The sequence below is a fragment of the Mustela nigripes genome, chromosome 13 (assembly GCF_022355385.1).
Source record: "Mustela nigripes isolate SB6536 chromosome 13, MUSNIG.SB6536, whole genome shotgun sequence".
Classification (NCBI taxonomy): Eukaryota; Metazoa; Chordata; class Mammalia; order Carnivora; family Mustelidae; genus Mustela; species Mustela nigripes.
This window is the reverse complement of record NC_081569.1, coordinates 5,162,044-5,187,798: the sequence shown is the minus strand read 5'-3', so window position 1 is coordinate 5,187,798 and position 25,755 is coordinate 5,162,044. Positions and strand designations below refer to the sequence as shown.

At 61.1% G+C, this 25,755-nt stretch overlaps 2 protein-coding genes and 1 long non-coding RNA gene across 6 annotated transcripts; 1 reads left to right on the top strand and 2 right to left on the bottom strand.

Moving 5' to 3' along the window:
* Positions 1-4,197: 4,197 nt before the first annotated feature.
* FES (FES proto-oncogene, tyrosine kinase) lies at positions 4,198-13,632 on the bottom strand. The gene is made up of 19 exons (XM_059371538.1): positions 13,334-13,632; positions 12,680-12,895; positions 12,282-12,455; positions 10,841-10,937; positions 10,547-10,730; positions 9,089-9,226; positions 8,889-9,008; positions 8,618-8,740; positions 8,289-8,475; positions 8,084-8,167; positions 7,475-7,684; positions 7,088-7,210; positions 6,646-6,699; positions 6,108-6,226; positions 5,719-5,813; positions 5,495-5,618; positions 5,109-5,266; positions 4,901-5,023; positions 4,198-4,511 (listed from the first exon to the last, which is right to left on the bottom strand). The coding sequence occupies exons 2-19, from the start codon at positions 12,884-12,886 to the stop codon at positions 4,369-4,371; spliced, it is 2,463 nt and encodes an 820-aa protein (XP_059227521.1). The 5' UTR covers positions 12,887-12,895; positions 13,334-13,632; the 3' UTR covers positions 4,198-4,368.
* LOC131999026 (uncharacterized) lies at positions 5,579-8,077 on the top strand. Its single transcript, XR_009398987.1, has 3 exons — positions 5,579-5,643; positions 6,803-6,912; positions 7,933-8,077. It is a non-coding gene; the product is annotated as an uncharacterized LOC131999026 (long non-coding RNA).
* Positions 13,633-14,328: 696 nt separating the features above from the next.
* On the bottom strand, positions 14,329-25,755 carry FURIN (furin, paired basic amino acid cleaving enzyme). 4 transcript variants are annotated; one of them, XM_059371534.1, is made up of 16 exons: positions 25,739-25,755; positions 21,835-22,171; positions 21,323-21,421; positions 21,111-21,206; positions 20,670-20,801; positions 20,485-20,561; positions 20,127-20,215; positions 19,509-19,681; positions 18,658-18,870; positions 18,159-18,259; positions 17,947-18,050; positions 17,746-17,863; positions 17,457-17,636; positions 16,897-17,021; positions 16,670-16,780; positions 14,329-16,469 (listed from the first exon to the last, which is right to left on the bottom strand). In XM_059371534.1, the coding sequence occupies exons 2-16, from the start codon at positions 22,009-22,011 to the stop codon at positions 15,874-15,876; spliced, it is 2,391 nt and encodes a 796-aa protein (XP_059227517.1). In that variant the 5' UTR covers positions 22,012-22,171; positions 25,739-25,755; the 3' UTR covers positions 14,329-15,873. The 4 variants fall into 4 exon arrangements, with proteins under 4 accessions (XP_059227517.1, XP_059227516.1, XP_059227520.1 ...); XM_059371533.1 differs by lacking the exon at positions 25,739-25,755 and adding an exon at positions 25,205-25,224; XM_059371537.1 differs by lacking the exon at positions 25,739-25,755 and adding an exon at positions 25,205-25,224 and having other exon boundaries at positions 20,670-20,798.

Sequence of the window (25,755 nt, the reverse complement as noted above, 5' to 3'; positions counted from 1 at the left end):
AAACAAAGCAAAACACGCTAATGGAACTCATTTGGGATCAGGGATGATGGCCAAAGACTGCCTGTCTCTGACGTCACCAAACACGTCAGCACAAAGCGGACACTGAGAGAGGCAGATTTCTCTCTTCTACTTTACCTGATGTTCCATACAGCACTGTCTCTTCTCCAGAGAGACTGGACTTATTGGTCCTACAGGAAGTGCGGTGTCGGGGCTAATGGGGCCACAAGTCACTGTTGCCGTCACTAGGCCCATAGACTGCCTCATGTCATAGACTCAGCTGGGAAGGAGACAACAAGCCCCAGGGCATCCAGATGGCTTTTTACTCACAGACGGCAAAAGGAAGACCAGCATGGTGCCAACTTCTCACACCCCTAGTCCCACAGGAGGACATAGAACTGGAGGGATGGGGACAGGAGGTATGGTGGGAGGTCACTGTGGCGAAGGAGCCAACTGTAAACTATAGCCGAGCAGGGGCATGGCCTCAGGCTGCTCTCTACGAGGAGGGGGGGGTGGGGGTGGGGTGCAGGTGACGAGCCCTGCACTCCACCGGAACTAGAGGGATGGAATGAGGCATGGGCTCGTGGTGGTCTCCCATGGATGGGGAGCCTCCCCACCCGGCAGCCTGTGGCCCCCTTGCTGCAGGAGGAATTGTTGTTCATTCTGTCAAGACTCAAGTCAGTCACCTCAGGCCTTGCCTACACAGCCTATGGAGGGACGTGCGAAGTTGTAAGGATACTGGGTGGGGCTGTGACCCTGCACTCACACCCCTTCCTATGGGTAACTCTCAGCCCCAACCACGAGGCTGAGGTCTCGATAGCTTTGTTTCGCCTGTTGTTGAATTTCATGAAATGGAACCATATAGAAGGCACATTTTCACATCTGGCTTTTTTCGTCGATGTGTCATTGAGATTTGTCAATGTTGGTATGCGCACCCGTGGTCTGTTCCTTATTGCTAGAGAGACATTTTGGTCACTTCCGGTTTATTTCGGTCCTAACCTCGCTCTCCTTCTGGAATTTCCATCACTCATATACGGGAATCTCGTGTGTTCCTTAGGCTCCCATTTCTCTGTTTGTTTGTTTTTTTTTTTTCCCAATGTATTTGATAGAAAGTGGGGCAGAGGAGGGGCAGACGCAGAGGGAGAAAGAATCCTCAAGCAGACTCTCTGCTGAGCACAGAGCTCAACACAGGGCTCCATCCTGGGACCCTGAGATCACCCCCAGGGCTGAAACCAAGAGTGAGATGCATAACTGATTGAGCCACCCAGCTGTCCCTGCTTTCTCTCTTTTTTTTTTTCCTCTCCCTATATCTCAGATTAGATACCTCCTATTAATCCATCTTCAAGTTCACAAATAGTTAATAACTATTAACCATAGTTATTTTTAAGTCCTTGTCTGCCAGCTCCAATGTCTGGATCATCGGTGGGTCTGCTTCTATTGTTTCTTTTTTCTCCTGTTCATAGGCCCCGTTTTCTATCCCCTTGTGTGCATGTTTTATAATTTCTGATTGTAGGTTGCATATGGGGTATAAAAGAAGGGTATATTGATGAGCACCGAGTAATATATACAATTGTTAAATCACTATATTGTATACCTGAAGCTAATTTAATACTATGTTAACTACATTGGAATTAAAATAAAAAACATGTAATAATCTTCAAAAAGGAAAAAAAAAAAGGGTAGGACTTCAGACTATGTTATTCCTCTCCCTTACCCTCCATCCCAGGGGAGCCAGTCACCTCAATGTAATCAGGCACGGAGAGGAGTTGGGGCAGAGCTACAGTTCTGATAAAATTCAATCTTTTTCTGGATTGTCTCTGTCCCTTAAGAGTGACCCTCTTGGATTTGGGGTTGAAAGCCTGGCCAGCCCATATTGCTCTAGTCCTTCAAATTCTTTTCTGAAATTCTGAGGTTAGCTCTTTAGCCTCCCAAACCACCCAGGTTCAAAATCTGGCCAGTATTTTGAGGTGGGGCAGTCATTATTTTAGCCCCCACCACGTTTTTAAACACTGCAGCACTGTGGGACTTGCCTTTCTAGCCCAACCAGTACTCAGCTGGCCGCAGTGCTCCAGAACTCAGCAAATGTTCCATGGGGAAAACTGGCTTGGCTTTCCAGGCTCCTCTAGTGCCCATCCCACGACACAGTCCTTGCAAGAATCACACACTGTTCGTTTCTCTTTTTCCCATTAGAGTCTCCCTGCTCGGCGCAATGTTGCTCACTGGAGATGCCCCAAATCAACAAATGTCTGGGAGAAGAAAATAATAATCTATCATCAGTTCACCTTGGAAGGTATCTTTCCCCCTGGAAATTTTGTTCATCTGGTCCTTATTACTTCCACCACTCCTCTTTCTTTTAAAAAAAATGATAATTTTCAGGGCACCTGGGTGTCTCAGTCCATTAAGTGTCTGCCTTTGGCTTAGGTCATGATTCCAGGGTCCTGGGATTGAGCCCTGCATCAGGCTCCCTACTCGGCAGGGAGTCTGCTTCTCCCTCTGCTTATGCACTCTCTCTCTCTCTTTCTCAAAAATAAATAAATAGGGACGCCTGGGTGGCTCAGTTGGTTGGACGACTGCCTTCAGCTCAGATCATGATCCTGGAGTCCTGGGATCGAGTCCCGCATCGGACTCCCAGCTCCATGGGGAGTCTGCTTCTCTCTCTGACCTTCTCCTGATTCATGCTCTCTCTCACTGTCTCTCTCTCAAGTAAATAAATAAAATCTTTTAAATAAATAAATAAATAGGGGCACCTGGGTGGCTCAGTGGGTTAAGCCTCTGCCTTCGGCTCAGGTCATGATCTTGGGGTCCTGGGATCAAGCCCTACATGGGGATCTCTGCTAAGCAGGGAGCCTGCTTCCCCCTCTCTCTCTGCCTGCCTCTCTGCCTACTTGTGATCAATCTCTAAAAAATAAATAAATAAATAAATAAATAAAATATTTTAAAAATACTTTAAAATATTTTAAATATTTAAATAAAAATATTTAAATACTTTAAAAATTTTTTAAGTTAGAAAAGTAAAATAAAAATGATTTCTAGGTCATTTCCTCCTAGCTGTTGCAATGGGAGTAATGGTCTGTGGAGACCCACCTACCACATCCTACCCAGAAAACAGAAGTTCCTTGGTTTCTGCTTTTTATCACTTCTAATGATAAAGACTTCTTAGTATTTTTTCTTAATCACACTCTAACTTGATTTCCTCTTGTTTACACAAGTTACAGTGTTTTTTATCTCTGTCAAAAATAGATGTGAACTACTTCCTCAGCTTTCTCAAGGGAAGGCCATTTTACCTCAAAGTTCTTGTTGCCTTGTTCTTGGGAGCAAGAGATCCTTCCCGATTTCTGCTTTTCAGTTTGTTCATACCTCTTTGTCTTCGTGCCCTTCTCTGGTGCTGCTGGGAAAGTTTCTGATGATGATTGTATAGATTTGGGGGGTCTTTATGGACCTAGAGGAGGAGGTGAGAGCTCCCCGCTCTGCGACCCCATTGCTCAGTAGACTTGTCTCGATGGATGAGCTCCCTGGGAAGCATGTTCTCTCTCTTCAGTCACCCCAGCCCCCTTTTAGGGAGACTCGTTTTCCCTGGCTCCCCTCCCTTCTCCACTGAGTCTCTTATGACTGTCACACTTATCATGTCAGCTACTCCGACATTTGTCAGCTAGTGACTTTCCAACATCAGTGGCCAGGCTTTGCCTCCATCTGGGCTTCTAGACTTCTTTATTTTATTTTTTTAAAATTTATTTGTCAGAGAGAGAGAGAGAGAGAGAGAGCGAGCACGCACAGCGGGGGGGAGGGGCAAAAGGAGGAGCAGCAACACCAATGTGGGGCTCCATCCGGGTACCCCAGGGATTATGACCTGAGCCCAAGGGAGACGCTTAACCCACTGAGCCGCCAGACCCACCCAGGGCTTCTAGACTTCTGTGTCACACCTACATCCCCATAGGCCCCTCAGAAGCGACCTCTCCAAACTCCCCACTGTTCCTGCAGTTCTGCTCCACTGCCCGCGACCCTCCTTCAGGAAGGACATCGCCACCTCCAGAAGCCTGTAGACGGTCTCCCTCTCCCCCGTGTCTCGCATCCAGGGGCTACGGACCAGGTCAGCTGTGACCCCAGACACTGCCGGTCCCCCCTTTCCCCACGGCCACAGCACGGGCCCCGCCCCCTCCTCCTCAGGCCTGCCCTCCGGAGGAGCGCACATGCCGAGAGCACTCAGTGGACACAAGTGGTTTTATTATCTCCGCAGGGACGGGCCGACCGACTGGAGCTGCGTGGCTGCCGGCAGCACGGAGTGGGGAGGAGCCGGGGCCGGGCCTGGGAGGAGGCGACGGGCCGCGGGAGCCGCAGGGCGGGAGGTACTGGCGGGCGGGAGCCGGGCCGGCCTCACCGGTGCCGCTTCCGGATGCTCTGCAGCTCCTGGGAGATGGCGCTGAAGCCGGGCCGCTCCGCGGGCTCGTAGGCCCAGCACTGCTCCATGAGTCGGAACACGGCGTCGGGGCACAGCTCGGGGCAGGGCAGGCGGCCCCCTGTGGGGACAGGCACGGGGGCGCGGCAGCGTGAGGAGTGGGCGGGGGACCGGCAGCCCCTGGGGTGCTCCCGGAGCACGGGGAGCTGCTTGCGCCAAGGGGTGTTCTCGGGGCGCCACTCCTCAAGGGCCCCGAGGACGCAGAGGCCCTGACCCCGGTCCCACAGCACGCGGTCGGCTCTGCAGGCCTGATTGGTCGTAGTAGGAGGGACGCGGGAAGTCCTCCCGCCCTTGCGGTGACGGGTTAGCACGACAGCACTGGGTGTCTGGTGGCAGCCACGGGATGGCCCTCGCTGTGCCCTCAGGGCGGTCGGGGACCCTGGGGAGCCCAGCCCGAGCCTCGGGAGAACCGCGTGGGTCCGAAGTGGCCACTATGCGGGGACGCCTTACCCTTTTCCACAAACTCCCGCGTCTGCTGGTTGCTGAGGTTGGGGTACGGGGGGGCCCCCAGGCTGAAGGTCTCCCAGAGCAGGATCCCGAAGCTCCACACGTCGCTCTCTGAGGAGTAGCGTCCTGCGGGGGGGGGGGGGCGGGGGCGGCCCCGTGCGCAGCCGCAGTGAGGGCCCAGCCGTGTGGCACCCGGGGAAGGCCCGGCTACCGTAGTTAAGAGCCTCCGGAGCTGTCCACTTCACCGGGACTTGTCTGAGGCCCCCGGAGGCTGCATAGATCCCATCGGCCTCCTCCCGGGACATCCCAAAGTCACTTATCTTCAGGACGTTCTTCTCTGTCACCAGGCAGTTCCGAGCCGCCAGGTCCCTGGGTGGGGGCGGGGAGGGGGACAGTGTCCATGCAGCCACGACCCCTGCCCAACCCCGCGCTCCAGGCACGGCCTTGGACAGAGCTGCTCACCAGCCCCAGCCCCTGGTCTACGGGGGACAGACAGCCACCAGGTCTGGAGTCCATGCCTGCCCTGGGCAGGGGTGGGAGGGGTGTGGGGGTAGAGATGGGTCCAGGCCGCTGAGGGGGGACCCTTCCAGCTCTCACCGGTGGATGCAGCACTTGCTCTCCAGATACTCCATGCCCGCGGCCGCATCCCCCACCATCTGCAGCAGGGTCTTCATCCGCAGGCGGGAGCCCTCGGTCCGCAGGAAGGTCAGGAAGTCGCCCCCTGGGGGTGGGCAGCAGGAGACCAGGTGAGCCATGGGCGGCTGCTTCCCCACCCCCCCCCCCCCCCCCGACAAAGCGGTAGACCAGCTTCTTTGGCTCACCCTGCACAAGCTCCATGACAATGTAGATGGGCTGCTTCTGGGTGCAGACGCCAATGAGACGCACGATGTTGGGGTGGTTGTACTGCTTCAGAATCCTGGGGGGCAGTACCACTTAGCACCCTGGCTCGGGGAGCCCCAGGAGCCCCAGGGAGACCAAGGGAAGCCAGGAGAAGGCAGCAGATGAGGAAAGCATGGCCTGTGAGGCCAGCAGACCCAGATACCTTCCCTCAGGTGGGTCACTGGACCTCTACCCCTCGGCACTAGGCAGGGATACCATCTGTGCAGTGCAGGGTGAGGGGCATGAAGATTAAGCTGAGCATGTCACCTCATGCCATGCACAGAGGAACCTCGTGTATGTGGAACTGTGGGATTGTTGCTTTATCACACACCTTGCTTCCTGCAGAAACTTGGCCTTGAGGTCAGGTGGGAGCGTCTCCCGACAAGACTTCACGGCCACCAGAGTATTGTCGGCCCTCAGGCGTCCACTGAACACTTCACCGAAGTTCCCCTGAAAGGGCGCCAGGCTCCTACCAGTTGTCCCCAGACCAGGTCCTCTTCCTCACTCCCAGAGGCTGGCCCTCATCTTGTCCCCACCCACCCTTCACTGTCCCCACACCCAGACTGCTCAGCTGTGCTCCACAGGCGTCTACCCCCTGGGGGGGCAGCCAAGGTGGTGTGCACGGGATAGGGAGAAAATGTTACCTCAGACATGCCACACTCACAGGGAAAAGTGACACAGAAAACCCCCAGATCTTTCCCTTGAATTGAAAACCCATTCTGATTCTTAAGGAAATGACTCTTTCCTTAGGAGATATTTTACAGCTCATGGATATTGCCCCTGAGGAGAAAGGGCCTGCCTGGGTGGGGCGAGGAGGCATGGGGGTGCCAGCGGAAGTGGTGGACGGAAAATAAGGGCATGCAACTCACCCGCCCAATCTGCTCCCCCAACACCAGGTCCTCGTGGTTTAGCACCCACTTGTCCTGGGGAGGGAGGGGAAGGAGGGTCGGAAGTCGGTGAGGGGATGGGTGCTGGGCCCTGCAAGGGACGAGACGTCCCCCACCAATGCTTTTTTTCATTTCTTAGCACTTCGGTTTATTGGTCTGAAAAATGGGGGCTGGGCAGCCTCAGGATCACACTTAGATGACTCTGGGGACCAGGCAGGTGCCCTCCATGAGGGAGGCTCAGCTCTGCGGGTATGTGTGTGTCCCATGGAATGGGTGTGGCCTTGAGATTCCAAACCTAGAGGGAAGCTGGCCCCGAGGAGGGTGGAATCACGTTGCACCCCCATATAGACAGGAGCCTGGGAAACCCTTCCTGCTCTGACGCTGTGTGGCCTGGGTGGCATGGCGGGGCCAGGCACAGGCTCACCTTGGGCACAGCCCTGTTCAGGATGATACCGCTCTTCTTGGTGAGGGGCTGCTGGGAGCGTAGCAGGTGGTCGATGAGCAAGGGGATACTGGGAAAGCCGTCCCCTTCCAGTCGGTATAGGTTCTGTGGGGCAGGGGAACCCAGGGTCAACGGCCTCCTTGCGGGGGGGGGGGGGGGCTGGTACGGCAGGCCGGAAGCCGTTGGGGGGGGGGCGCCCATGCAGAAGACCTGAGCTTGCGGCACAGACGGGGTGCTCTCTGTGGCCCCTTTCAGCTCCGCCAAGGAAGCAGTGGACGTAGCAGCCAGTTCCTGCCCTCCCAAGGCCATTCTCCCGTGGAGGCGGGCGGGGGGCGAGGCAGGGAAGGCCAGAGGGCAGACCTCACTCACGTCAGTGGACTGGATGATGAAGTGCCGGGGCTGGCCGTCCCACAGCACAGACAGCACGTACTCCTGCTTGCCCTGACTCTCCCGCACCAGGAAGTCCCCGGAGTGTGTCAGCAGCTCAGCCACCTCTGCCCGTGGGATGGCCCCGTGGTACCACAGCTGCTCGTGCAGCGGCTTCTGCACCTCTGGCACGAGCTGCAGGGGTGGAGGGAGCTGGCAGGGATGGGGGGCAAGGAAAGGTCATTCCACCAGTTTGCCAGGGGAGGCCACCAGGACAGACAAGGGTCAGCTGGGGTCTCTCTCTCTCTCTCTCACATATGTCCCTTGTCCTCACAAACCACCTGCGTGCCATTAGAGCCCCAGGAGCCAGCAACAGACGGAGTCAGGCTCGCTCTAGGCAGAGCTGGGACAGGAAGCCCGGGCCGGCTGATCTCAAACCAGGCTTCTGCCTTCTCCTCCAGGCTCCAGCTGCCCAACTACTCCCGGAGCAGGGACAGCTGGGGGTACCAAGGCTGCAGCACATATTGCTTAGCAGTACGTGTCGGAGACCCCTGGCCCAGCCCTTCTCTTGGAGAAGGGCAGAGCTGTGGGCCCAGGCTGGGCTCCACTCACCGAGAACTTGGGGCGGAAGATTCCCGAGATGTGGCTCTTAAGGATCTCCAGGGTGGGTGTCCTTCCCCCTTCTCGCTCCTGCTCCTGAGGCCAGGGACAGACGTCAGCGGGTGGCCAGGCTTGGGGAGGGGGAGGGCAAAAGTGAGGAGCGCGCCCGGGGATGGGCGGGCGAGGCCAGCAGGGCGGGCAGTGGCAGGCAGCTCACCGAGGACGACGTGGAGTGGCGGTCGTCCTGCAGGAGCAGCACGGGCGGGGGCTCCCCGGGGCCCAGCTGCTCCAGCTTGGCCTGCAGCAGCTCCTGCTGGGCCTGCAGCTTGGCCTGGCTGCACAGAGCCACCTGCAGCCCCTGCAGCGCCTCCTGCAACACCTGCTTCTTGGCCAGCAGCTGCACCCTGCAGGGGGTGGGGGGGACGGGGAGGGGAGGGGAGAGGGGCTCAGCCCTGGGTCAGCAGCCAGCAGCGGTCCGCCCAGCGGGCGAGGGGGGGCAGGCCAGGAAGCTGCTGTGGGCGAGCCGTGGGTGGGCGAAGCGCTCACCGCTCCCGGGGATGGGTGTTCTGCTCCTCGTTCCAGAGGTCGCGCTGCAGCTGGGTGACCGCCTCCTGCCGGCTGAGCACCGTCTCCGTGGCCGCAGCCAGTTCATCTGTCACTGAGGTCAGCCTGTGCCCGAAGGAAGGGCCATGTGAGAGCCGGGCCCCTCAGATGCACCGCCGCGGAGCCAAGCAAGCCTGGTGGGCCACAGCTCTGCAGAGGCGGTGTCCACTGCCCCCCACCCCTCCCCCCAGCCCAGCCCCCGGCCCCCACGCACGTGTGCTGCACGCTCTCCACGGTCAGCTCGTTCAGCTGCAGCTCCCCCGCAGCCAGCAGCTCACCCTCCTCAAGCAGTGACTCATCGAAGGTGACACAGGGTGGGATGTCAGGTGTGGACCTTTGGGGCGACAGTGCCCCGTCAGCGAACGGGAATGGGCTAGAAGCCCTGCTACCCGGCAGGAGCAAGGAGGGGCTTACCCATACTGTCTCAGGAAGCCTTGGTACTCAGTCTCGGGCTGGATGCGGGCAACCGCTGCCGCCATCTCCAGGTGAATGGCCGCCACCTCGTCCTGTACCAGGCTGCTAATCTCCAGGTACTCCTGCAGGATCTCCTTCCTGCGCCCAGACAGGAGCCCTGGTCAGTGGGGCCTCGGGCCGGGCCAGGCTGGGCAGCGCAGCGTGGGGCCCCTGACGCTGGCTTTGGAGGGGCCAGCGCTTGAGCCTCCCCCTCCCTCTCATTTACCAGCCAAATAAATGACCACAGGCAAGTTACTCAATGTCTCCCTTATCTCCGCTTCCCCGTGTGTGCCACCGGGACACTAGACCTTGTGATAAGGACCCCGTGAGAGCTGGGGTGCAGAGCGTGTGGTGCGCGCAGACTGCTCGGTAAATGCAAGTACGGGTGCACCTGTCCCGGGCTGCCAGCCCCACGCTGGGGGTCTGGGGGCTCTGGGTTCTGCCATGCTGCTGGCCCTGCACCCACGTGTCCAGTCCCAGGCCCTCCCGGAGCTGCAGCCTCACACGGCCATGTACCTACACAAACATCCCGTGCCAGACGTCCCTGAGACACCGTAACCCTTGGAGTTGAAAGGCAAACTCCTGTCTCCCAAACCCGTTTCTCTCCTTCATGTCCACGTAAGTCAGCGGAAACTCCAGTTTCCCCAGACACCATCTCACACCTCACTTCTGGTTCATGAAGAACCGGCCCGGCTCTGCCTTGGGAGTACCCCTAACGGAGACGGCGCTGGCCCAGCAATCCGCACTCCTGCAACAGCCCCCCTCCTGGCCCCGTGAATTCTCTCCTCCACACAGCAGCACCCAAGTCCCCCAAAGGCCTCCTGGCCCCTCCGTCACCCGGCAGTGCCCCAAACCTGGACCCGTCTGGCCTCGCAGCCGGCTCTGGCCCTCCCCTCCCTCTGCCTGGCCTGTACTGGCTGCCCTGCTGCTCCCGGATTTTAGGCGCTCTCCCACGCCAGAGCCCGTGCACCTGCGTTTCCCTCTTTCTGGAACGGTCTTTCTCCAAACACCCCATCCACCCCCATTTACCTGAGTATCTCTGAGGCTTTCCCAGAGCACTCTATGGAAAGCTCTCCCTCCTCCCTGCCCGCCTCCCCTCCCCTGCCTTTCTCTGTTCCTTGTACTGCCACCCACACATGCTGCCCCTCGTCGTTACTCTTTTCTCTCTCCAGTACCGTGAACGACCCTAGAGGACAGATGCTCTTGTCTGTGTTGTTCCCTGCTGTACCCCAGAGCCTAGAATAGTGCTCCGTTCATACAAGAACACCTTGCAAGAGGGACCCTGGAAAAGCGTGACCCAGACACCAGCCGGCGGACTCCACATCTCAACCCAACACCTGCTCCCCCGGGGCAGACTCGGCCTCTGGGGCTGGCGGTGGGGCTTATGGCAGGGCAGGGGCGGCTGGGGCTGCGACTTACAGGATACAGGCCATCTCCTGGTGCAGGTCCTGCAGCGACTGTAGCAGGCCGGGGAGCAGGAGCTGGTGGTGGTGCTGGTGGTGCAGCTGCGCGGCCCGCACGCCCAGCACGTAGCGGTTGTGATGAGCGAACAGCTTCCACAGGCTGCGCACATACTTGTCCTTGGCCTTGTCTCGGTCCTTGTCTGCGGGGGGCAGGGAGAGGTCGTGTGGAACGGCACAGAAGGACAGATCCCCATGGGGGGGTCAGGGCTGGCTTGGGATTCCCTCTCTCCCAGGAAGGGAAGCCACACACCTTTGCTGGCCTCCTGGTACTTGCGTCTGGCCTGGGCGCTGTCCCGTGCCAGGACTCGGTACTGGCTCTTCAGCTTCTCGATGTCCTGGCTGTGGGCCTGGGGAGAGACGAGGGGCCAGCGTGGGCTAACAGCTCCCTGGGGCCCAGAAGAGTTCGGCCTGAGGCGAAGCCCTGCAAGGGTCCTGCAGTCCTGGCGGGCTGCGCACCCTTGTCTGTCCCCCCGGAAGGGCCTGCAGGCCTCTGGGGCCCAATGCTGCTGCTGAAGTGAGAGCAGAGGAGCTGGTGTGAGGGCAGGCGCCTGGGAGAGGCAGAGAGGGGCGCTGGGCAGGCTCCACCTGGCCCTCCTTGACCTAGAGTGGTACCTGGAGGCACGTGTGGCCAGGGCTTGGTTTAACGCTCTGTTGGTGCCATCTTGAAACTCTTCATAATTTTTTGTCAAGAGGCCCCGCATTTTCACTTTGCATCAACTCCTGCAAATTCTGTTCCTGGTGGCAGGAACAATGGATGGCCAAGAGCAAAGTTCTGATCCCAGTTCCCCTGTTTATGCACTGGGATCCTTTGGGTAAGTTCCCTCCCTTTCCTCTAAATCTTAGTTTCCCGGTCTGTACAACAACTTAAAGGAAAGACAAGACGAATCTCTTAAAGGGCCAGAAGTAAACACTTCCTCAGTCTCTGTTGGAATCCGCTCTGTCACTATAGGTCTGTAACAGCCCCAGGTAACGGGAAAATGAACAAACGGGCATGGCTGGGTTCCAGGAAAAGTACCCCATAAAAGCAGGCTGACCCCGGAATTAGATGCACTTCTGGGGAGCCCGCCGGTGGGTGGACAGTGGCCACCAGGGGCCGCTGTGGGTCCGTGGGAAGGCTGGGTTTGGCACAGGTGGAAGGGGTGTGGCGCAGGGGTGCTGACCAGCACTGGGAACCTGGGAACGGGGCAGGCTGAGCAGCCTCCAACCTGCTCCAATCGCTCAACCTCTAGACCTGAACAGCAGGGCCAGGTTCAAATGCCGGTGGGCTGACTTTGCACCTCCGTGTCCCCACAGTGGGGGCCCCCAATGCTGCTTGTGGTATCTTTGACGCCTTTCGAGGAGCCCGCCTAGACCAACAGCAGACAGACCAACCCCAACTGCTCTCGCAGGCCTCAGAGTGCAGGGCAGTGAGGGGTGGGGGTTACAGATGCGCGCGCCCAGCAGGCAGTGGCTCAGTCACTCCCCTTTACCCCCAGCACCTGGCTCGGGCGCGCACTCAGGGGACAGAAAATGCAGAGAGGCCTTGTTACAGACCAGCCCAGGAGCAGGGAGGAGGGACGGAAGCTAGGGCAGGCCTGCGGTCAGGGACTTGCACTTCCCCCGTGAATCCAGGGGCTCTTGTGCAAAACCAGCCCATTTACTCTCAGTCTTTGGGCAGCCACGGCTGGGGGAGCCCAGGGCCACCGACCCACCTTGGTGAGGTCCTGCTGCAGCTGCTGCCACTGCTCGCTGTAGGTCTTGCGCAGCTGCTGCCGCTCCCGGATCAGCAAGCCCAGCTTGCTCAGGGGCCCTGAGTTCAGATCCTCCGCGTGCTGCCTCAGCAAGCGGCTCAGGCCTTCTGTCTGGCTGGTGATCTCTGCCCAGGACTGTACGACATGGGACAGGCGAGACAGCGAGTGGGGGCCAATGGCTCCCTGGCCCGGGCCTGGCCAACCCTCCAACCCTCCCCAGTGGGCTCTGGGAAGGGAAGGGGACAGGCAGGCAGAACTGTCCCTTTCCCCCCCCCATCCCCCTTCCCGCGCCACCGAAATTCCTGTCAGTAGAAGGCAGGAAGGGGACGAGGAGGCCTAGGGTCCCCCAGAATCCCCACCTGGCTGATGGGGCTGTTGGGGCTCATGCCCCGGCCCCCACTGTCCTGCAGGGACATGTGGTGCAGCAGCCCTGCATACTCCCTGTCGCTCTTGACCCGCTGGGCCATCCACTTCCTCATGCCCTCCAGCAGCCGCAGCTCGGCCTCCTGCATCTGCTGCAGGGCCCCGTGGCCCTGGGCGCTGCACAGCTCTGAAGAGAAGCCCATGGTGCCGTCCTGGGGGCAGAGAGAGGAGGGTCCACAGCTGGGTAAGGCGGCAGCTGAGGATGGAGGGGCCGGCCAGAGAGGGGGGTGGCAGCCCGGCAAAAAGGAGCTGCCGTTGGTCAGGAGGTGGGTCCTCTCCTTCTGAAATGCAGCCATAGATCCAAAACGGCAACTTGGCCTGGGACGCCCGGCCCTCCTTGCTTCCCGAGTCTCCGGCCAAGGCCTGGCGCCAGGGAACCCCTCCCTCCCCAGGCCCTCCTACCCGCACCCTTCCCAGGGGCTCGGCGCGCCCGGGACCCTCCTCCGGGCTTCGGGCAGACACAGCTTGAGCCGGGCCCCTGCCGTGCCACGCGCGCCCCACCCGGGGGGGGGGGGGCCCCCCCCCCCCCCCCCCGGCCCCTGCGGCCCCCCCGCCCCCCGCGCGCCTCCGGGGTCTCGCGGCAGGTTTACCCGCGCGGGCAGCTGCTCCGGGGCTGCCGAGGACGCCTCCGGGACGACTCCTGCCCGACTGCGGCCCGGGCGACCCTGGCCAGTTCCTGATTCGGCTTCCTCCTGCCGCGGTTTCGGCTGGCCGGCCGGGGCGGGCCCGGCGAGGGGAAGGGGCGGGCGGGAGGGCCGGCGCCCCCAACGCCTGTCGGCCCCCCTGCCCAGCGCGCCGCGCGGCCGCGGAAACGGAAGGGAGGAGGGGGCCGGGGAAGAATGGCCGCGCGGAGAGCCGCCTGCCGGCGCCCCCAGGGCCTGGGCAGCGCCCGGGAGCGCGGGGAAGCTGCCGCTGCGCGGTGGGGGCCTGGCGCCCGGCCAGGGCGGCCCAGAAGGGGAAGGGGGAAGCCTGCTCCCGGCCTCCCCACCCCATCGGATTCCCCAAGGAGCGCTCAGGCGCCAGCCAACATGTGAATAAAATTTCCAAGTAAATATCCCCGAGGAGAGGCCTCCTTCTCAGGCACAGGTCCTGGGGAGCCGGCTGCCAGCCCCCTACCCGAGGCAGGGGCTTCCTGTCCCAAGGGAACCTCGGCCCCGCGGAGGGCCTAGGGCAGAGGGTCTAGGGCGGGAGAGTCGACAGGTATGGAGTTTCCTGACAGGACACCGGCCAGCAGAAAACCATCCATCTTGGCTTTAGTCAGGCCCCACCGCAGACCTCAGCCCTACAGCCAAGCGAGATCCTGAGCAAGGGGGACCGCCCTGCTGGAGAGCAGGCCTGAGGGAGTAGAAGCCCTCGGCTTGTCCTCCTCTTGGGGCTCCCATGTCCCATACCCTGGGGCTTGTCCCCAGCGGCTGCCTCCTTCCACAGCCCACGGCTCCCCCAAGGAGGCCCTAGAATTCCGTGGGAGACAGCGTTGGGTCCACCTGGAGGGAAGCAGGTCATCACCTGGTCCTAATCCCCGCCCCCACCCCGATGCAGTCCCAGGGTCCTAGGAAGAGCGGCATCACCACGCTGGAGACCAGGCCTGGTTTGCATAGTCTGCACGTTTAATCACTTTAAAACCTCTAACATTATCTCGTGTCCATTAAATAGAACCAACAATGCTGGGCCTGTTTAAATTACAAGAAAAAAAAAATCACTGGGCACCAACCCAGTATCTTACAAAATTAGCCAGGCTGGCCACAAGGGTGGGGGTTGGGAGAGGAGGGGACACCCCTGGGCAGGTGGCTGGGTGCCAGCAAGGGCTAGGGGAGAAAGAAAAGAGGGCTCCCGGATGGGAGGGGACTGATTGTCCTAATGGGAGGGGTGCGAAAGGCACGTCAGAAGAGGGGGACTTAAGGGGGCAGAACAGGTCAGTGCTTTCTCCACAAGGGCACAGTGTTGGAGGGGGCTCAGTGCCACTGCCTGCCCACCCCTGGCACTTGGAGAACCAGTGACCCATGAGCCCTTGGCACGATGAGCCCCATCTGAGACACAGATGACAGCCTGCCCCTCCCCCCCACAATCCCCTTTCCTAGGGCCCACCTGGCTTGCCCGCCTGCCTCTTTGGGACTTGGGGCTCAACTCGTCCTCACTCCTCAGCAACATGCTGCAGCCCCCCCACACCTCAGGGCCAGGGTAGCCGGGGGAACAGCAGAGTGGACAGTGGGTGTGGGAAGGTGGGTGGTCCAGCTGCTACCCCCATTAAAAATACAAAAAAAAAAAAAAAATCAGCATCTAAAGTGAAATAATCACAAAGTGAAAATATATCCTCAAACAGCCCCTGAGATCCCCACAGGGGAAAGCAGCATCGGGTGGGAGGCGGGAGAGGCCGGCCGGGCCACCGTCCCTCCCCACCACCCACCCAGGGGCTCCAGGACTGTGAGTGCCAACAGCCCAGGCAGCCCCGGGCTCAGAAAACAGGGACTTGGGCCCTGGCAGGAGGGGAGGGGGCCCGAGAAGGTAGGGTGGTCAGGACACCAGCACGGGGCTCGGTCGGGCCAGCCACACTTGGCGGGCAGCCAGCTGTGGTGGAGGTGGGCAAAGGGACACACACACGCGGGCGCACCCTGGAAGCACCTGCCTTGCCTTGGTCCCTTCCTTTGATCACCACTTCCTCGAGAGGCTCACCAGACTCGGGGGACAGGGTTGGGGATACAAAAGCCCTTGGAGAGGTGGCCTCCTCCTTCAAATACCCCCTAGGCCAGCCTCCCTGCTGCCTGGATGGGGACCATTATTGCTTCAGAGGAACAGGGAAGGGACAAGAGCCGCAGCTCGGTCAGGAATCCCGGAAGAGACACAGGGGATCCCGGCTGGGGCCTGGACCTTGGAAAGCTGTCCTAACGGTTCCACTCCTTTCTCCACGCAGAAGGGGTGCTAGAAGTGGGGTGAGGCCCTCCCCTGCTCCCCAGCTGGTCCTGGGGCCCCACCTCAGGCAGCCAGGGGGCCCAAAGGTAGGGGTGGGAAGCAGTCTCTGCCCCTTGCCTCCCAGCTGGGGTCCAAACCCAGTCCCAAGATAAAAAAATACTTTGGTGAATTAAAAAGTGCCCAAGGAGGGGATGGGCTGGAAGGGGCAGGCAGTAGGCGCTCATCAAAGGGCGCTCTGGTCTTTGATAAAGGCGGTCCTCTCGCCCCGGCCCTCGTCCTCTTCTGAGTCCGACGGGCACTCTTCCTGCCAGGCTTCGGGGGGCAGCCCCTTGTAGGAGATGAGGCCGCGGTCCATGGTGTACACCTTCACCCCCCGGAAGCTGAAGCCGGAGCGCAGCTGCAGGACCAGGAAGACGGTGACAAAGACCAGCACGATGAAGGCGCAGCTGAGGCCGGCCACCACCTCGGGCAGGTGTGAGGGCAGCAGCCCTGCCCGCGGCCGCGGCTCCGCCTCCACCTCTGTGGGCAGCCTCTGGGGCGGCGGCCGCTGCTGGGGCGACTCGCGGCTGCTCTGGCTCTGTCGGGAGCACGTCTGCTCCACGGGGTCCAGCGAGGCATGGCTGGGGCAGCTGAGGCAGTCTGTGGGGGCCAGCCCCTGGCAGGTGGCACACGAGCTGTGGCAGGGGGTACACACGCTGGCCCGGATGGTCTCCACATCGTTCTCGGTGCTATAGTGCGTATCGAGGACTTGGGGCGTGAAGCCTGGTGGGCAGTGCTGGACACAGGTCTTCTGGTGCAGGGAGAAGCCTTCCTCGCACACTGCCGGCAGAGGAGGGGACATGGGTGTCAGCTAAGCAGGCAAGGTGGCCCTGAGCAGCCTCCAGCCCCCAAACCATGGTCATCCCGAGCTCTCTTCAAACCCCTTTTCCTCCTAGCACTGGGCTGCAAGACAGGTTCCCTCCGTGCCCACCCCCTCAAACCTCAGGCCCCGAAACCCCGAAACAGCCACCACCACTGACCCACGCAGGCCTGGCTGGTCGTGAGGGTCTTGCAGCCACTGCTCTCGGGAGGTGTGTGCGGTCCCTCGGGGGCTGTGCCATACAGCACAAGGGTGAACTTGGTCAGCGTCCCTATTCCAGGGTGGGGGAGGAGGCGAGAGTTAGGGAGCACTGGCACTGCCCCCGGAATCCCAGGCCCCCCCAGCTCCCTTCTGTGTCCCCCCACGGTCCTCACACATCCCCAGTACCATAGTTGTTGGCTTCGCTGGTGTTTTCAATCTCCAGGACCCACTCGCCAGAGGGGTCCTCGTCCCAGGAGTGGGTTGTCATGAAGGCCCAGTCGTTAAACCCATCTGCAGAGTAGTCATGTGGCCTGGGGGAGAAGGGTGCCCATGGCTGTTGGAGGCCTCTGGGGGACCCCCGCGAGCAGCCAGGGGACACCAAGGCCACAACACGTGGACTATACACCCTCCCCCAGTGCAGCACCAGCCCCACTAGGCTGAAAATGCCTATAGCTGTTGTTTCCCAGTAGGCCAGGTGTTCTCAACCAGAAAATTCTGGAAACGTGCAAAGTCTGGACACGGGAAGGCACACTACTGGCACATAATGAGTAGAAGCCAGGGATTCCTTTGATGTGGGGCAGTCCCTAGGACCAAACCGTCCCTCCTCAAGTGCCAACAGCACCTCCACTAAGAAGAACATGGTGGCCACTAAGACTCTGTGACAAGTCCAGGAGGGTGTGAGTACGCGAACGGACGTGTGCGAGTATGAGGGGCAGGGCAAGCTGGGCAGGGGAGAGGGCAGGCACCTGGCGGCCAGCAGGGTGGAGCGGGTGCCCATGGGGCTGACCAGGTGGATGGCCAGGTCGCCACGGCGATTGTAGGACAAGGTGAGGCGGGCCTGCGCGTGTTCCAGCCGTGTGATGTGGCTGGGCTCCCCCAGGCAGGCGGTCACCGTCTTGCGCACCTCCAGCCGCTTTCCGATGTCCCTGTGCAGACAGTAGGGACAGTGTGCCAGCCTGGCCAGGAGGGCGGGGGCCGCACCCCCAGCAAGCCTCAGGCCCCAGCCACCCCTCCCAGCCCAGGGCCGGGCCTCACTTGGGCTCAGTGAGGATGTCGATGATGCATTTCCTCTGGGGGGGCACCGTCGTCCAGTTCTGGGCCAGGGTCACCATAGCACCTGCGTCCAACAGCCCATAGCCATACGAGTGGCTCACTGCGGGGCAGAGAAGGCGGGCTCAGCTGGGAGGCAGAGAGCCCCCCACGCCCAACCCACGTGCTGGGCCACCCTGTCCTCACCTTTACGGCCCACACCGTTGGTGGCCCAGTCATTAGCATTGAGGTGGGCGGGCTTCGAGGTCTGTACCACCAGGTGCTGCATGTCCCGCCAGGTGAGGTTCTTACTGCAAAGGGGGCAGGGAGAGGTGGGGCTCAGCCTCTCTGGAGAGAGGCCAAGGGCGGTCCTGCAGGGGGCGCAGGTGGGGATGAGGTCGCTGCACCCTCCGACTTACTTGGCTTCCAGGGTGAGAGCAATGATGCCGGCTGCCAAGGGGGCAGAGGCCGAGGTGCCCGTGTGAGACTCCGTACACTTCTGCCGCAAATCTGTGGTCACCTACCAGGAGAACGGGTGGAGGGACTAGAGAGGCCACCAGCCTGCCCCCTGCTCTGCCCACAGGCCCAGAGCACCCACGGAGGGCCGGGGAGCCAGGGCCAGGACACCTGGGGCCCAGCCGCGGCCTTGCTCACTTGCCATGAACAGGCCAATGCCTGGCCCTCCCCAGGTCTCCGTTTCCCATGGCTCGAGGGGCTGAGCTCCAGGCTGGAGACCATTCGAAGCCACGCACTTCCTTAGAGTCTCCACTTCTGGGGGCGTCAAAGAGCCCCATGGCCCCATCCCTAGCCTCAGGGAGCCCCGGCTCCTGTTCCACCATTCCCTGGCCACACCTGGTCTGGAAAAGGGGCCCTGGGTGGAGCCCACAGGCAGCCCCCCACCCCTGGGGCGGGACTCACGATCTGCTTCTCGTTCTGGTTGCCGCTGCTGTATGTGGTGGCCAGCGTGGACGAGCAGGCCTCGCTGTACCAGGGCACGTTGCCCAGCTGCGTGGCGCTGCTGATGGACAGCGTGTAGATGCTGTTGGTGTAGCCGTCACAGTTGCAGCTGTCGTGCTCCCGGCCCCCGTTCCCCGAGGCCCACACGAAGATGGAGCCCAGCCCCCCGCGGCCCTGTGGACAGAGTGGGCCCGGGTCACTCGCAGACGGGGCCCGGGGGAGGCCTGGTGGGAGGGCACTGCCGGGCACTGGGCCCCTCGTCGCACACGTCACCCTACTCCGCACCCCGTGAGACCCCTGCTGGGTTGGGCACTTGGGCAAGTCTGTCTGTCTATCTGGAACCACAGACCTAGGCTGTTGCCAAAGCGTCCAGACCCGGGACTGCAGGAGCTGGAAGTTTGAGGGTTTTCCCCTTGTTTTTCTCTGTTGCTATCTGTCTAGTGCATTAACGTTTTATTTTTATTTTTATATTTTTAAAGATTTTTTATTTATTTATTTGACAGAGAGAGATCATAAGTAGGCAGAGAGGCAGGCAGAGAGAGGGGGGAGGCAGGCTCCCTGCTGAGCAGAGAGCCCGATGCGGGGCCGATCCCAGGACCCTGAGATCATGACCTGAGCCAAAGGCAGCGGCTTAACCCACTGAGCCACCCAGACGCCCGCATTAACGTTTTAATAAACGAGCCTCATATAAAATTAAGGTGTAATGCAAGCATCCACAAACAGGAAGAGGAGAACGGGGGAAGCGAGCTAGGACAGCGAGCAGACAGCCCCGGGCCTGGCCCGAGAAGGCTGTGTGGGGACCCCCACCGCACCTGGCTAACCCCCCGGAAGAAGGCCTCCTCGGCGAGGCGGGCAGGGCCATCCACGGTCTTGCCGTCGTCCTCGGGGCCCCAGCTAGCGCTGTAGATGTGGATGTGGTTGGGGTTCAGGCCCAGCGAGCGGGCCTCCACCGCGTCCGTCACCTCGCCGTCCAGCATGCGCACCCCTGGCCGCGGAGGGGGGTGAGGAGAGGGATGCTGCATGGGTCTAGCCGCTGGGGCACCCCCCCAAAGCACACCCAGCCCTGCACCCCGAGGACACACAGGGGAAGGCAGAGGCTGGAGCTGGCCAAGAGCCGGAAGGGAGAAAGCGAACACACCCTGCCTTCAACCACACAGCCTGGCCTGGAACAAGCCTCTGCACTCCCTGGGGTGCGCGGGGGCCAAGGCCGGCCCTGCAAGGACTCGAGGGCTCAGAGTGGGCGGCAGGGATTCAGGGAGGCTCCTGCTGAGAGGCCCTCACCTGGCCTGCAGCATGGGCGGCTCAGCTCTGCGTGGTCCGGGAGCCTCTAAGGAACTGCCCCGGGGTGGGAATAGATGGGCACTGGCCAGATGGGACAAAATCCCCAGCAGGGCCCTCCCCAGGACAGGGTGGCCACGGCCCACACCCACCTCCAATGCGGGCATTGTAGGCCACACCTACGCCACAGACACCGTTGTTGGCCACGGCAGCCACCTCGCCGGCACACCGTGTGCCATGCCTGCCGGGGACAAGAGCACAGCATTAGCAGGGGACAGAGTGTGGTGGAGCAGTCAGAGGGACCGGATAGGTCAGTGTAGCCCTCCAGCTGCGACCTCTGTGCCCTCCCATGCTCTCCGCTCCACGGCCACCCCTGCTCTGACCAGAACTGGAGCACGACTACAGAGATGTCAGCCTCCGGGGAAACGGGTCTTAACCCGGGCTCAACCCCGCTCTCTCAGCGGAAGGGAGGAGACACCAGGCGGGGCCGGGGGGCCTGCCATAGCTCACCTGTTGTCATTCATCTGTGTGTACCGAGGCTGCGGGTCAGGATCCTGGTCATTGACATCGAAGCTGGCCCCAGGATCCTGGAGAGGACATGGCCATCGTCAGGAACAGTCTGACCAACTGACAGAACAGGACGGCCCCAAGACACCCCTCTCGGGGATCACGGCCTCCCTCCCCCACCTCCTCACATAATTGCCTGCCAAGTCTGGGTGGTTCTTCTCGATGCCGTCGTCCAGAATGGAGACCACAATGCCGTGACCCGTGTAGCCCTGAGCCCAGGCCTCCTTCACGTTCAGGTCCCGCTGGGTGACGCCAGACTGCTGAGAAACCCGCCCCAGCACCCCAGCACTTACAAGATGTGGTTGGCTGTGTGAGGTCAGGGGTACGCTGAAGAATCCCGTCACCACCCCCGAACCTCCTGCTCTACCCGCCCCTGCAGCCACAGTGCCGTCCCCGGCTGCCTGGGCGCCCCCCAGGCTTAGCAGGAAGGGGCAGCAAGAGAATGCTGGGCAGGGAGAACGAAGTAGGCCAGGAGGCCTCCATGTCAGCCTCAGCCTCCCGTGGGAGCCCTCAGTGGCCAGACGGGTGCCGCAGGGGAGGAGGACCCACGACCCGAGGAGGCCGCGTACCAGGTACCACTGCTGGGGAAATTTGGGGTCCGTGGGCTCCTGGTACACATCCCGTTTGATCCTTCGCTTGGCCACCTGCTGCTCCAGCCACTGCACCTGTGAGGGAGTGAGGGTGAGCAGGTGAGGGGGTGGGGGGTGGGGGGAGGCGGTGGTTACTCAAGAGGCTCCAGAGAGGGAAGGGTGGCAGCCAGAGGGGCTGGGGGTGCACTCACTTGAGGCTCCCTCTGCAGCCGGCTGTGCCGCGGGTGGTGAGGCGACAGGGACCGCTTTGTCACCGCTCGATGCCAGAAGTGGTAATAGTCGCCGAAGATCTGCGACAGAGCAGGGAGGCTGAGCCGGGCTTTCCATCTGTCAGTCCCCGGGGAGGCAGCGGACGGGGGTGGACGACCGGCTGCGAGGGGAGGCTCACGACGCCAGGGGGTGGAGGGGCATCTGCTCCCGGCCTGGGACCGGCCAGGGGGTGCAGGGGACAGAGAGGGACCCACCCTCCCTGGCACAGTCTGGTCTCCCAAACAACCTAGGTTGGAAGCCAGAAGGCAGGATGAACCCCTGCTCCCATCCCCACCCACCCCTACCCCCCGCTGCCCTGAATGTGCCCCCACCCAGACGGTCCCGACAAGGTAAGCCCACAGTCCTGGGCCTGGGGCCCGAACCCCTGCCCTCACTGGCCCCACCCCCAGCAAGGTCCTGAGCCAAGGCCAGAGGTGGTCTGCCCTGGTCCTACCTGGCCCAAGTTGAGGAAGCCATGCTTGCGCGCCAGGCGGTCAGCCACAGCAGGGCCTCCGGGAATGTGCACGGCCCAGGTGTTGGTGTAGACCTTCTGGGCGCGGGCGTCGGCGGCCAGCAGGACCAAGGCTCCTGCCGCTGCTACCACCCATAGCAACCAGGGCCTCAGCTCCATGGGGGGCACAGGTGGCCGGGACCCCGGAGCCCCCGTCTCCTTGGCCTGGTCACAGGGCCTCGGCTCCCGCGTGCTTGCTCACTGCCTGTGGCCCGGGGCTGACTGGCGGGGGCATGGGGCCGAGCGGGGCAGGGCTGTGAGGGGACGAGGGCTGCCAGCTCTGAGGGGAACAAGGGAAGAAGAGGGGGAGACGGTCAGTCCCTCCCCAGCCATGTGCTAAAGCTGCCTTCCAAGCCCCAGGGCTGCTAGATCTAGGCCTGAAAAGGCCTCCTGGGGAGACGGGTGAGAATCCAGCCCCCCAAGGTCAGCCGGCCAGCCAGATGGAACCCCCAAACACACACACACACACACACACACACACACACACACACACACGGCTCCTAAGCCTCTCTCCACATAAGAATACGGAAGTGGGATGAAGTATCAGGCTTGAGTCATCCAGAATCAGAAACAACAACAGAATAAATGTTCAGCACAATCAAAGTAAAAAAGAGATGGGTTATAAAGCAGTATGTACACATGACCCCATTTTGTTTTTAAGGAACTATTTATACATGTATATTTATATATAACCACAAAACAAAATCTGGAAGGACACATGCTGAAACGTTAACCAACGATTCTCTCAAGATGGTGACGATTACAAATAACTGTTATTTTCTTCTTTGTGTCCTTGCATGCTTTCCAAATTACCCAGGTATATTTGACAAAATGTCTTTTCAAAGTGTTTTGATGGGTGGTGTCCACCCAGCTTGCCAGGGGCTCCTGGCTCAGGAAAGCAGACACAGCCACAGGGAGTTACCTGCAAAGACCCACAGCCCCATGGGAAGAAACAGCGGGTGACCCTGGGAGGGATGGGGCTTGGGGGGCTGAGCACAGGGGATCCCACTGGCTTCACCTCCCTCTAGGGACAGACCCCAGGCCGGTGGCCATCATCAAAGTAGGGCCCAGACTCTTTCTAGGCTGTTTCCTGGGGAACACTGCCCCCCCCTGCCCTGCCCAGGCCTGGGTGCAGGGCCCCCAGCGGCCCCCTTGTATTCCACGCCCACCAGCCTTGCATCATCTGAGCCCAGGCAGCCAGAGCAAACACTGGCTGCTGAGCCAGGAGCGCCAAGGTGAGGCTCAATCAATAGTCTGCCTGTTGTTTCTCCTCCTTCAGCAAACAAGCAGCGGGACCTCTATGCCTGGGGCCACATAACTGTCCCCACACAGGGCCCCTGACTAGCCAGAACCCAAGCCCCTGGGGTGGGGAGCTGCTCAGGGAGGCCCCAGTAGGGCCGCTGGAGGTATCCTGTGTCAGTGCCAAGCTCATTGAGCAGAGAGCCTGCCCAAAGGGCCCCAGATGCCCCCACCAACTCTCAGCCCCAAAGGAGGTTACTCTGCCAGGCAGCAAAAAGGAAGCTCCCCAGTTCGCCCCAGGCTGTGGGGCGCTGAACAGGCAGGCTCACCACTGGGAAACCTCACCCCTCCAGGGGCTCCCCTAGGCCATGACCAGCCTCACGGAAGGAGGGCCGCCCCTACAGTCCCACTCTGCAGGCTGGGAGGGACTCAACACACAATTCCCAGGGTATTTTCAGTTTACACCAAAATAACCTGACAGCTGATGGCGGGAGGCATCCACAATACGGCTCCTCCTCGCCCTGTTACGGGGCAGAGTCCACAGGGCTCCAGGACAGGCCCGTGATGCCTTGGGCGTCCAACTTCCAGAAAGCTAGTCTTAGCAATAGCTGGGTGGCCAAACATAGGCCTTAGGCTGTGAAGAGACCCAAGCCTCTCACTTAATAGTGGATGTGGGGCCCTTCGGGCAGAACCAGGTAGGAACCAGACAAGGCCTCTTCTGGACACTGCAATAGCCACCTCTCGGGTCCAGATGGCAAGTAAACCTCCACCCGACCCGGACCCGGACCACAGTGCTGTGAGCCCTGCCGAAGCTCCCAAATCAAGACGGGCCCATTGAGGCCCAGCTCAGGTTCCAGCACACTGTGAATGGAGCTGCAGCTGCTTGGCATTAAAGGTGATTAACCAACTATTTACCCTGCAGCCCCCCAAAAGAAAGCAGGCTTCCGACACAACCCAACAGTCCCCGGAGAAAGGGCCTGCCTTCCTCTGCCCAGCATCTCCAGCCGCGGGGAGCTGTGGATAATGGCTCCCACACAGCCCCCAAGCCCCCACACATCCCTACCTCAGCAACCTGGAGGGAGGGAAGATTTCTCACCCCCCTCCCTCCCCAAAGAGCAGGCACTGAGAACAATGAATGAATGGGCTGCTCCCCACCCCCATCCCAGACTCTGACTCACCCTCAGAGTCCCAGTTCAGCTCAAACCTCCCCTCCCCAAACCACCAGGCTTGCTTTATTTCTAGCCTCCTGTGATGCCCCCTCACATGGGATGGGCTCTAGGCTGTGGCCACGGAGAAAGCTGGAACTGCTCTTTCTGGCTGTGTTCCTGGGAAAAGCCATTTCTCCAGAGGTCCCGGGAACCTCTAACACAGAGACCAGCTCTGAAGCGTTAAACTGAACCTACCCCCTGGGCGGGCTGCTGTTTCCCAGGCACTGAGGGTCTGGTGTGGACTAGATTCAGTCTTTCTAGCAGAGACACCAAGCCAAGTCACCAAACCTGAGAGGTGCCCCCGAAATTCTGATTTTCAGTCTCTGCTCAACTAATTTGCTGTGTGATCTCAAACAAGTTACTTCCTCTCTCTGGGCCTCAGTTTCCTTGGTGGTAAAAACTGCTAGATCTGAGATTTTCCAACTTTTTTTTAAAAGCCACATTACACACACACACACACCCCCTCTTTTAAAAAATCAAATCTTACATGAAAGCCCCACATAGGAAACGGTAAAATTTGGGCTGTTCCGGTTGAAACACGTCAAGCTTGGCTACTCTCCTGCGCTGTGTCCACACCTGGCCCGCAGCTGCTCAGCCCTCACCAGGCCACATCACCTGGGTTCCCCTCACACTTCCCAAGTCAAAAATAGGATTCCAACACCCTCCAGGGCAGAGGGTCTGCACCTCCCCTCCCCACCGGCGGGGCAAGCGGAAAGCAGGTACAAACCAGACAAGTGACTGCCGTCAGACCTGTCTGGCGAGCAGGCGGCCCCGCGGTCCAGCCACCCCACGGGGACAGAAGGGGCCTGGGTCAGGCCTCGGCGGGAGGCAGCCCCAGCGCCTACCGGAGCCCGCGGGACCCGCACCTGAGTCTCCGTCGCCCAGGTGTGCGGGCGGGGGCGAGGCCGGGCAGGGAATAATCCCCTCCGCCCCGCCGTTCCTCCCCCTCCCCGGGGCGGCGGAGTAGGCGAGCCGGCGGCGGCCCCCGGCGGCCAGCGGGGAGGCGGGAGCACCCGGCGCCTCTGGAATTCTCTCCCCATCCCGCCCCCGGCGGGGGCCCCGCAGGCGCTTCCTGAGGTCAGAGGGCTCGCCCCGGCCCCAAGCGGAAAAGTACCGGCCCCGGTAGGGGCCGGGGACCGAGCCGGGCCCGGAGCGCTCAGGTGGGCTGCAGGGCGCCCTTCCTGCTCCCCGCGGCTCCACCCTCGGGCCGGCCCCCGAGCCCGTTCCGAACGCCGCGACGGGCAGCCGGGGCCTGGGGGCCCGGGTCAGGCCGGCCGCGACCCTCCCCCGCCGGGGCGCCGGGGCCGAGGAGCCCGCTCCCGGGGCACAGCGGCCCAGTCCGGCCGGCCCTCCCCGGGCCCGGCGCGCTGCCTCCCCGGGCCCCGCGCCCGCCTGCTTACCCGAGGGAGCCCGGGCG

What these genes read in the sequence shown, in the direction of transcription:
- FURIN (XM_059371534.1), bottom strand. Translation starts at nt 22,011, where the DNA reads ATGGAGCTGAGGCCCTGGTTGCTATGGGTGGTAGCAGCGGCAGGAGCC. An exon ending in CAGACTTGGCAGGCAATTAT is followed by an intron (nt 20,562 to 20,669) that starts GTGAGGAGGTGG and finishes TGTCCTCTCCAG; the next exon opens with GATCCTGGGGCCAGCTTCGA. An exon ending in CAGCGAAGCCAACAACTATG is followed by an intron (nt 16,781 to 16,896) that starts GTACTGGGGATG and finishes ACCCTGGAATAG; the next exon opens with GGACGCTGACCAAGTTCACC.
- FES (XM_059371538.1), bottom strand. Translation starts at nt 12,886, where the DNA reads ATGGGCTTCTCTTCAGAGCTGTGCAGCGCCCAGGGCCACGGGGCCCTG. An exon ending in GTACCAGGAGGCCAGCAAAG is followed by an intron (nt 10,731 to 10,840) that starts GTGTGTGGCTTC and finishes TGCCCCCCGCAG; the next exon opens with ACAAGGACCGAGACAAGGCC. An exon ending in TCCGGAGGCTCTTAACTACG is followed by an intron (nt 5,024 to 5,108) that starts GTAGCCGGGCCT and finishes CCCCCCCCGCAG; the next exon opens with GACGCTACTCCTCAGAGAGC.